General features: G+C 54.1%; 3 protein-coding genes across 3 annotated transcripts; all 3 read left to right on the top strand.

Annotated features, from left to right (window-relative positions):
- Nucleotides 1-227: 227 nt before the first annotated feature.
- On the top strand, nucleotides 228-1,925 carry LOC122180032 (sulfotransferase 1 family member D1-like). Its single transcript, XM_042871425.1, has 7 exons — nucleotides 228-447; nucleotides 552-677; nucleotides 758-855; nucleotides 954-1,080; nucleotides 1,177-1,271; nucleotides 1,375-1,555; nucleotides 1,676-1,925. The coding sequence occupies exons 1-7, from the start codon at nucleotides 243-245 to the stop codon at nucleotides 1,786-1,788; spliced, it is 945 nt and encodes a 314-aa protein (XP_042727359.1). The 5' UTR covers nucleotides 228-242; the 3' UTR covers nucleotides 1,789-1,925.
- Nucleotides 1,926-2,639: 714 nt separating this feature from the next.
- On the top strand, nucleotides 2,640-4,995 carry LOC122179829 (sulfotransferase family cytosolic 1B member 1). Its single transcript, XM_042871000.1, has 8 exons — nucleotides 2,640-2,785; nucleotides 3,389-3,531; nucleotides 3,650-3,778; nucleotides 3,897-3,994; nucleotides 4,107-4,233; nucleotides 4,316-4,410; nucleotides 4,496-4,676; nucleotides 4,749-4,995. The coding sequence occupies exons 1-8, from the start codon at nucleotides 2,667-2,669 to the stop codon at nucleotides 4,859-4,861; spliced, it is 1,005 nt and encodes a 334-aa protein (XP_042726934.1). The 5' UTR covers nucleotides 2,640-2,666; the 3' UTR covers nucleotides 4,862-4,995.
- Nucleotides 4,996-5,248: 253 nt separating this feature from the next.
- LOC122179830 (sulfotransferase family cytosolic 1B member 1-like) lies at nucleotides 5,249-7,271 on the top strand. The gene is made up of 8 exons (XM_042871001.1): nucleotides 5,249-5,330; nucleotides 5,744-5,892; nucleotides 6,074-6,202; nucleotides 6,286-6,383; nucleotides 6,476-6,602; nucleotides 6,680-6,774; nucleotides 6,846-7,026; nucleotides 7,099-7,271. Exons 2-8 carry the CDS (start codon nucleotides 5,745-5,747, stop codon nucleotides 7,209-7,211), a joined length of 891 nt encoding a protein of 296 aa, XP_042726935.1. The 5' UTR covers nucleotides 5,249-5,330; nucleotide 5,744; the 3' UTR covers nucleotides 7,212-7,271.
- Nucleotides 7,272-9,282: the final 2,011 nt, after the last annotated feature.

Raw genomic sequence — 9,282 nt, 5'->3', positions numbered from 1 at the left:
TTTGCTGGGCTCAGGCATTCCCTGCCCTTGCCGAGCAGCATTTCACTATTCCGCTGGCACTTAAGAGAAACCATCTAACAGCAAAACTGTGTCGTGAGGCTGCTGTAGGAGCAGGAGGAACTCTTGTCCTGCTTGAGCATGTCTCATTCCAAAAGGACCGACTGCTTTTTCAGTAGAAAAAAAGCTCAGTGGGGCCAGGCAAGGAGGCTCTCACTGCCCTTTAAGGCCACACGTGATGTGGGATGGACTTTGCCCTTCCCTTGGGCTCAGGCACAGACAGTGTGTGGGCACCGGCTGCCAGCATGGGAAAGGATGAGGTGCTCAGGCAAGAGCTGGGCCACCTTCATGACATCCCACTCTACAAATCCTTTGTGGCAGGCTGGCCACAGGTGGAGGCCTTCCAAGCCCAGCACGATGACCTGCTCATCGCTACCTACCCCAAGTCTGGTAAGTGGCTCTAGGGGAGATGGGGAGGAGAAAGATGGGGCACAGCTGGGTAGTTCACAGCTCCTACACTGCTGGCCCCTGTAATGCTTACCCATGGACTGCAGGCACAACATGGCTGAGTGAGATCCTGGATGCAATCTACCATGATGGCAACTTGGAGAAGTGTCGGCGGGATGCGATCTATAACAGGGTGCCCTTCCTGGAGATGAAGGTCCCTGGGATACTGAGCGGTGAGCATCTGAGGGCTGTGCAGGGAAGGAGCAGTGCTGGAGCGGGTGTGGGGTCAGGGCACTGAGCCTCCATCCTGCAGGTGTTGAACAGCTGGAGAAAACCCCATCCCCACGGTTGGTGAAGACCCACCTGCCAGTTCACCTCCTTCCGGCCTCCTTCCAGGAGAAGGACTGCAAGGTAATGTATTGAAGCAGCTCCCAGTCTCTCTCCCTTTGGGGCACTAGTAAGGGGACACTACTGCTGCCCCCCCCAGTCACAGCCTTGGCTCCTTCCAGGTGATCTATATGGCTCGCAATGCCAAGGACGTCGTAGTCTCCTACTACTACTTCTACCAGATGGCCAAGATCCACCCTGATCCTGGCACACTGAGCGAGTTCCTGCAGGCATTCATGGATGGGAAAGGTAGGGGCTGAATTCCCAGACTCCCCTGATAAATGCCAGTGAGGAGGGCATCCTTTGCTGTGCCATTTTTCAGCTAACCCTACCCACATCCTGCAGTGGCCTATGGGTCCTGGTACAAGCATGTGAAGGGCTGGTGGGAGAAGAGGCACGAGAAGCGGCTTCTCTACCTCTTCTATGAGGATATGAAGAAGGTGAGGATAATCTGGAGGGAGGGTCTGGAGCCTACCCCTGCTGCCCCAAGCGATTTCTGAGGGAGTGCCAGCAGCAAGCATCCCCACTCCTGCTGCTCCTCAGGACCCATGGGGAGAGGTTCAGAAAATCCTGCAGTTCCTGGACAAGGAGGTGTCAGAGGAGATGGTGGCAAGGATCCTCCATCACACCTCCTTCAAGGAGATGAAGAAGAACCCTACCGCCAACTATGAGACAATGCCCACTACACTGATGGACCACAGCCTCTCCCCATTCATGCGGAAAGGTGGGTTTTGGCTTGCGGTGCCTGGTGAGTGGAATCCCCAGGCCACACTGCAGCCCTCATCTGTGGACGCAGATATTTGGAGGGGCAGGTTTTGCCTCATATGCTTTCCTACCCCCTCAGGCATCTGCGGTGACTGGGCAAATCACTTCACTGTGGCCCAGAATGAGTGCTTTGACCGGCACTACCAGCAGCACATGGCAGGCTCGGATCTCTGCTTCCAGATGGAGGCGTGAGGGCTGCACATCGTGGGGGCTCGGCACCCAGTGGGGAGCAGGCACTGGATTCCTGCTGCAGCAGTGCCAGACTGGGGCACGCTACCATTCGTTTTTATTCCTGTAATAAATTGCAATAAACAGAATATTGCCAAGAAGCTCAACAATTGCTCTGTGAGTGGAAAAACCCCAAAGCAGCCAGAAGGTACCCACTGCCCCACAGTACCTCTTTGCCTAGGCGTGTTTATGCCTCTGAATTGCTGCAGATTGCTTTGCAGAGTGGGCAGTAGCAGGGCAGAAATATCCATTGCTATTGTACCAGCCCCAGGTTGGCAGGGCAAAGGCAAGAGGAAACACCTCATGCCCCACTCAACTCCAGCACCCATTCACTAGCATAGTGACATGGGATCATCCCTGCTAACCCACAGGTGCAATGCTTCTGCTCAGGCGTCACTGGGGTAACCTGCTCTCCATCCCTTTGGCATCAAGGATTTTGCTCTGGAGCCTCAAATCTCACACCTATGCCATTTCCAGCTTTGGTCTTTTGAGTTTCCAAAATAGTGAATTTCGGTACTGAGGAACATCTCCACGTGTCTCCAGCTGCTGGCTTTGCCAAAAAGATATGCAACCTCCCTCCCAGCACAGCACGTCTCCCTTAAATTCTTTTCCCAGCAGTGCTCTGGCTGCTGCTGGCACTGCTCTTTTGCAATTGTGTAAACTTTAGACCCTCCTTCTGGGCACAAGCCTAAGTGCTGTGTCATAGCAGTGAGCCCCATGCAAGTGACACCCTTCCCCAGCTCCATTTAGGATTGGGTGCTGAGCTCAGCTCATCATAGGTGCTGGACTCACCCCTCAACCCGCCTTCGGCTCCAGACCCTGCACGCCCTTTCCCTCCCCCAATGACGTCCCCATTCCCAAGCACCTCCCCGTGCCTCCATCTTCTGTGTGGGGAAAGGAAAACAAAGCCCCCCGTGTCTGCTGGCAGAGAATCCCTACTCTTCGCGTCACACAGCAGCAGGTAATGAGCAGCCCCCAACCAGCCTCTGAAACACTAAACCTCAAGACCGGAGGGGCTCAGGAGGGGGGAATCTGATTTCCCTGCGAGCTGCAGAGTGTTGGCTAGCCACTCGCTGGTTGATCTCTGCAAGGCCAACTTTGTGGGGTGGTGCAGGCCCTAAGAAATGGGTTTGGGAATCTCTATGATCACAAAAGGGGTCTAGAGACAGGTCCAGGTCTTTGGTTTGCCAGATGCATTGGTGTGTCATGCCATCCACACCAACACAAGGAAAAGGACAAGTTATCCTTCAGAACCTGCCCTTTGCCCAAGGGGCAGCACTCACTTTTCTCAAAACTCTTCTGCTGCTGCCCCAAAGGCTGATGCCAGGCAGGATAATGGGCTTTTTCCCCTCTTGGCACCCTCTTTTTTCCCACCTTTGGCACCAAAATTCAGGGGTTCCCAATATACCTCACAGGAGGCAGGCGCCACTTCCCAGGACACCAGCACACCAGACAGGGTTTCCTCCCATGGCCACTGAGCTCAGCAGGAATTTCAGGGCCTGAACAGGGATGAGGTGGCCCTGTGATGACCACACTGCTATCCTGTGTCCCTTGTCCCCATCAGAACAATGGATGCCTATCTGCGCCAGCCCTGGAGCACTGTGCATGCCATCCCCATGGTTACTGCCTTTGCTCAGAACTGGGAGAGAGTAGATAACTTCCAGAGCCGCCCTGATGACATCGTGGTGGCCACCTTCCCCAAGTCTGGTGAGCAGCCTCAGCATGGTAGAGGGGCCATGCATGGGAAGATTCAAGGTGCATTTGGGCGCCTGTGATGAGTTAGGCAGGAACAGCACCAGCCAGAACCTTGTCCCTTCCATCCCAGGCACCACATGGATCTGCGAGATCGTGGACATGATCCTTCAAGGTGGTGACCCCAAGAAGTGCAAGCGGGATGCCATTGTCAACCGGGTGCCCATGCTGGAGTTTGTTGCCCCCGGGCAGATGCCAGCAGGTAGCGGGCTTTGGGCAAAGGTTACCCCCAGGTTGGAGGGGCCACACTGGCTAAAAAGAGTGGGAGCAGGTTGTAGTTTTCAGGTGTATCCTGCTAGTAGTAGGAGTGCTTTTTGTAGGCACAGAGCAGCTGGAGGACATGCCATCCCCTCGTATCATCAAGACTCATATCCCAGCTGCCATCTTACCCCAAACCTTCTGGGACAAAGGCTGCAAGGTAACAAAGTTGGAGAGGACATAACAGGAGGGACTCTGCAAACTAAGGGTATGACCAGCCCTACTAGCACCTTGCAAATCCCCATGTGCCACCAACACCAGCTCCTCTGCAGATGATCTATGTGGGCCGCAATGCCAAGGACGTGGCTGTCTCATACTACTACTTTGACCTGATGAACCAGCTGCACCCTCACCCAGGGACATGGGACCAGTACCTGGAGGCTTTCATGGCCGGCAAAGGTGGAGGGGGACCCATGGGAGCATATGGGGATGCTGAGGGTGCTGCCATGTGGTGACGTCCATGGCCACTCTCCCCACACAGTGGCCTATGGTTCTTGGTTCGACCACGTGCGGGGCTACTGGGAGCGCCAGCAGGAGCACCCCATCCTCTACCTCTTCTATGAGGACATGCAGGAGGTGAGGGGCTGGGGCTGATGGTGGCTGGGGCTGATGGTGGCTGAGGCTTGGTGGTACTGGGGTTGAACACCAGCCCTTGCCTCAGGATCTCTGCCGGGAGATTGCCAAGGTGGCCCAGTTCCTGGGGCAGGAGCTGACGGAGGTGGCACTGGAGGCCATTGCCCGTCACACATCCTTTGAGGCCATGCGGGACAATCCCAGCACCAACTACAGCGTTGTGCCCTCCCGCATCATGGACCAGGGGGTCTCCCCCTTCATGCGCAAAGGTGAGCAGCCACAGAGGGCTCCCAGGCCCCTCATCTCCTCTGGCCCTGCTCACTCCCTTCTCACCCTCCCAGGCATCACCGGTGACTGGAAGAACCACTTCACCGTGGCCCAGAGTGCGCACTTTGACCAGTACTATGCGCAGAAGATGGCGGGCACCGACCTGTGCTTCCGCACACACATCTGAGATTCCTTCTCCTGTCTTAATTCCACAGCCCTGTATTGCCCACCCACGCCCATGGGACCACCTGAGCAACACCGTGTGCTCTTTCCTCTTTCTTGGTGCTGCTAGAGAGAAATAAAGTGTCCTTACTGAGCCCACTCTGTGTGCTGGCTGCTGCATCCCTGTGCTTGCCTCATCCCTGTGCTTGCCTCATCCCTGACACACCTATGATCATTCCCCAGACTGGGGCCACCGAGTTCAGTACCCATGAACTCCGAACTTCCCCGGCGCTTGCTCCTCCTTCCTTGTATGTAGACTGCTGACAAACATTTCCTCCCACACACACTCCGTCCTTCTCACTTCTATTCCAGAGCTTCCGCTGGACCTGAGCCTCCCTGTCCTCTGCTGCTACCTTGCCTGTGCCACCCTCCCGGTGTCACCATCCTGTTGCTCTCCCGCTGTCACCATCCTTGTGCAGAGCGCACACTGCCAGGTGAGGCCTCCTGCCTATACTCAGCCCCTTGGAACTGTAGGTGCCTCATGGGACCAAGTGGGCAGGGCTGCTCAAAGACTTGTGGGACCCAGCCCCTGGCATGACAAGGCATGGGGTTTGGGCTCTGCAGGGGTGCATACAGCACCCCAAAGCCTCCTCCATGGATGGGAGCTGCTGCAGGATGTTCCCAGTCCTTGTCTCCATGCTTCCCTACCTAGATAGGAGGAGAGGAGTGGTGCTCGGGGTGGTGCTTCTACTACCCAGGACACCTTTGGGGCTCCACTCACTGTTCTAGAGGCTGCAACTCTCCAGCTGTGCATGCAGACTGGTACCCACAGGCCAGCAGGACAAGGGGGTCCTAGGCTGCTCCCCCAAGCAGCTGCCTCCCATGAGTCCTCCATTGTCCCCATCAGGATGGCTACGGTGGACAGATACCTGCGCCAGCCCTGGAGCATGGTGCATGGCATCCCCATGGTCTGCGCCTTTGCCCCAAACTGGGAACGGGTGGACAACTTCCAGAGCCGCCCTGAAGACATTGTGGTGGCCACCTTCCCCAAGTCTGGTGAGCAGACCAAATCCCAGCAGTGTGGTGGTCCTGGGGTCAAACATGTGGCACGGCCAGGACCTGCTATCTTGGGAAGGCGCATGTGGACTTTCATCCCACAGTACTCATTTGGAGTCTGGGGACTTTGGTGGTGCTGAGAGTCTCTTCAATACCTTCCCCAATGGGCCAATTTCCCCAGGCACCACCTGGGTCAGTGAGATTGTGGACATGATCCTGCAAGGTGGCGATCCTGAGAAGTGCAAACGGGATGCAATCACCAAACGGGTACCTATGTTGGAATTTGCTGCCCCTGGGGAGATGCCAGCAGGTAGGGGGGGAAGGGCTCATCTGGGGGCACCCCACCAGGGGCTGTGCCCAGAGGCACACAGGAAAATCCTTTGTGGTCCCCAGGAACAGAGGTGCTAGCTACCATGCACTCACCCCGTGTGGTCAAGAGCCACCTGCCTGCACATATCCTGCCCAAATCCTTCTGGGACAATGGTTGCAAGGTAGCCCTCAACTTCAGTCTTCTCAGCACTGTATGTGGTGTTCAGAGCCTCACCACTGGAGAACCAGGTGCTGTCACCAGCCTCTTCCACAGATAATCTACATGGGTCGCAATGCCAAGGACGTGGCCGTCTCCTTCTACTACTTTGACCTGATGAACAAGTTGGACCAACACCCAGGAACATGGGACCAGTACCTGGAGGCGTTCATGGCCGGCAAAGGTGAGGAGAACCCATGGGACCACACAGGGACACTGAGGGTGCTGCCATGCACCCTCATGGTTGCTTTCCCCACACAGTGGCCTATGGTTCTTGGTTCGACCACGTGCGGGGCTACTGGGAGCGCCGGCAGGAGCACCCCATCCTCTACCTCTTCTATGAGGACATGAAGGAGGTGAGGGGCTGGGGCTGATGGTGGGGCTGAGGCTTGGTGGTACTGGGGCTGAACACCAGCCCTTGCCTCAGGATCTCTGCCGGGAGATTGTTAAGGTGGCCCAGTTCCTGGGGCGGGAGCTGACGGAGGTGGCACTGGAGGCCATTGTCCGTCACACATCCTTTGAGGCCATGCGGGACAATCCCAGCACCAACTACAGCACTGTGCCCTCCCACCTCATGGACCATAGCGTCTCTCCCTTCATGCGCAAAGGTAAGCAACCTTAGTGGGTTCCCAGACTCCCTGGATCCTCTGGCCCCACTCACTCCCTTCTCATCCCCCCAGGCATCACCGGTGACTGGAAGAACCATTTCACCATGGCCCAGAATGCGCACTTTGACCAGTACTATGCACAGAAGATGATGGGCACCGACCTGTGCTTCCGCACAGAAATCTGAGTCTCACACACCTTCAGATTTCTGTTTTTGCAAAAATAAAAGAGTTTTATTTCTGCCTTCTCACTGTCTCCCCAGCATCATTTCACGCTCATTTGATACCAGCTGCATCACTATGTTAAGCATCATCCACTAGGACACACATCTATCTGTGCACACACACAGCTTTTTGAGGGGAGGAATAAATAAGTCAGAGATGTGCTTCCAACACATGGGAAACAAATATGTTTTCTGTCTCCTGTGCACATCTCTGCTGCCACCCTGCACACAGTGGTCCAGTGTCCACCATCTCCATCCTTATATATCCATCAGCAGGTGCTGATGACAAGCTCCCACTGAGGTCACACAGCAGCTGAGCCATGGGAAAGAAACATGGTAAGTGGAATGGGGCCAAAAGCATCCCTGGCACTGCCGAGAGAGAGCTGTAGTCCTGTTTACTGTCAGAGACCTGGAACATCCCACTACTGCTGTCTCTGAAGGAATCTCTCTGAAGGTGTGATTTCTTTCCCAGATACAGGTGAAGTGATCCAAGGCATTCAATAATGACATTCTGGTTTTGCTGGGTGTTGCTTGTTTTGTTTTTACGCCCCTTATTTCTTGCACCAACACAACCACCAGTCTTTCATTCACATTCATCTCACCCCATTCTCTGGCATTCCATGGGTGTTCCTCAGGCCATCACCCCCTGGCCATGTATTTCTATGCTGAAGAAATCTGTATGAACGCTGGATTGCTCCTGGCAGTCCCTCTCGCAGCCCCTCAGCACCACAACATGACAACTAGTTGCAGGAATTTCCTTTCACTTCTGCTCCTGCTGCTTCCAGAAAGCACCACTGCTTTTGCCAGACTGCTCCAACACGCATGCAAATGACTTGGTTTTGATTTGTTCCAGGCACTTCCTGTCCTCTATAAAGCCTTTGCATGCCTGTGTTGATACAAAGCCAGGTCTTGCAACATTCCCTCCTCTTCCCTTCCTCTTGCTTCTCAAGTGGCACGCTGCACCCACATCAGCAGAAAAAAAAATTATCCCTTTTGTAATTCCCCCTATACAGAGGTGGGCTCTGCTCTGCCTCCAGATTGCTTTCTTAGACTACAAAGCCTGCAGGTGGATAAAGCATGGAATCAAAGATAGGCACAATTGGTGAATTCGGTCAAAATTTAGCAGAGATCTCATTTGTTTTTCATTCTCTGTGGAGCTACTAAAATATAAATGCATTATGAAATGTAAGTAAATTCCTGCATAGCTCAAAGCAATGGCTGCTGCACACTTGTTGCCAGAGCCCATGACAGCCTGGTCTTTTCCTGATTGCTCGGTGGGACAACACCCTGCTGAGTCCAAACTTCATGCACTAAAATCAATCACCTCTGAGCTGACCTTGCTCAGGGAAAACCCTGACACAGACAGGGCTGAAAAGGCACTGGATGGCTTCCACCATACCTACACTCTCCCATTTGCAGATCTGGTGGTGCCCGTGGAGCATAACAGTCCTGCAGGAGGGCTGACATCAGTCTCTCCTGACAAGATGAAGCACTGACTGTACACAAAGCTTGGCCTGGATCCTTTCTCATTTTGTTGTGTTGGTTGTTTTTTTTCCCTTGCAGAGTGGAAAGGCCCAAGCGTGAGCTATCCCACTGTCTGTATACTTACATGCAAAGGTGTCCATGCAGCATCCGAGCAGCAGTGGAGAGAATTAAAAATCTGAAACTGAACAAGGAAATATTGTAAGCAGAGGTACATTTTGTTCTCTTGCAATGCTGAGATAAAGTCACAAGCTGGCTGAGAAATGGCATTATGGCACAGGTCTCAGCTCATCACCTGTTGCTGGAGTTTCCCTCTTACACGTGGGGATTGCAAGGGCATCAGTTTTCTACTGTGGACAGCATGTGTTCCTCCATCTAACTTGCCATCTCAACCCACACTTGGGGATGAAACAACCCCCAAACAACCTCAGTCTTCTCCACCCACACATTGCCCTCCCTTTGAAATACTTGTCTTTTACCAATTCAAGACTTCCAAGCTTCTTTTTAGCTCCAAGACTGCTTTCTGGAAATAACACATAGGAAACATGATGTG

This window comes from Lagopus leucura, unplaced genomic scaffold (assembly GCF_019238085.1).
Source record: "Lagopus leucura isolate 7727_CA_CO unplaced genomic scaffold, USGS_WTPT01 Super-Scaffold_100004, whole genome shotgun sequence".
NCBI lineage: Eukaryota > Metazoa > Chordata > Aves > Galliformes > Phasianidae > Lagopus > Lagopus leucura.
Note: the sequence above shows the minus strand (reverse complement) of the source record. Positions and strands in the feature narration are given on the sequence as shown.

Excerpts from the sequence above, each read along its gene's own strand:
- LOC122180032 (XM_042871425.1), top strand. The coding sequence starts at position 243 with ATGGACTTTGCCCTTCCCTTGGGCTCAGGCACAGACAGTGTGTGGGCA. Across the intron at positions 1,081-1,176 it reads GGCATTCATGGATGGGAAAG|TGGCCTATGGGTCCTGGTAC; the intron begins GTAGGGGCTGAA and ends CACATCCTGCAG. Across the intron at positions 1,272-1,374 it reads TCTATGAGGATATGAAGAAG|GACCCATGGGGAGAGGTTCA; the intron begins GTGAGGATAATC and ends GCTGCTCCTCAG.
- LOC122179829 (XM_042871000.1), top strand. The coding sequence starts at position 2,667 with ATGACGTCCCCATTCCCAAGCACCTCCCCGTGCCTCCATCTTCTGTGT. Across the intron at positions 4,411-4,495 it reads TCTATGAGGACATGCAGGAG|GATCTCTGCCGGGAGATTGC; the intron begins GTGAGGGGCTGG and ends CCCTTGCCTCAG. Across the intron at positions 4,677-4,748 it reads CTCCCCCTTCATGCGCAAAG|GCATCACCGGTGACTGGAAG; the intron begins GTGAGCAGCCAC and ends TCACCCTCCCAG.
- LOC122179830 (XM_042871001.1), top strand. The coding sequence starts at position 5,745 with ATGGCTACGGTGGACAGATACCTGCGCCAGCCCTGGAGCATGGTGCAT. Across the intron at positions 6,384-6,475 it reads TCTGGGACAATGGTTGCAAG|ATAATCTACATGGGTCGCAA; the intron begins GTAGCCCTCAAC and ends CCTCTTCCACAG. Across the intron at positions 7,027-7,098 it reads CTCTCCCTTCATGCGCAAAG|GCATCACCGGTGACTGGAAG; the intron begins GTAAGCAACCTT and ends TCATCCCCCCAG.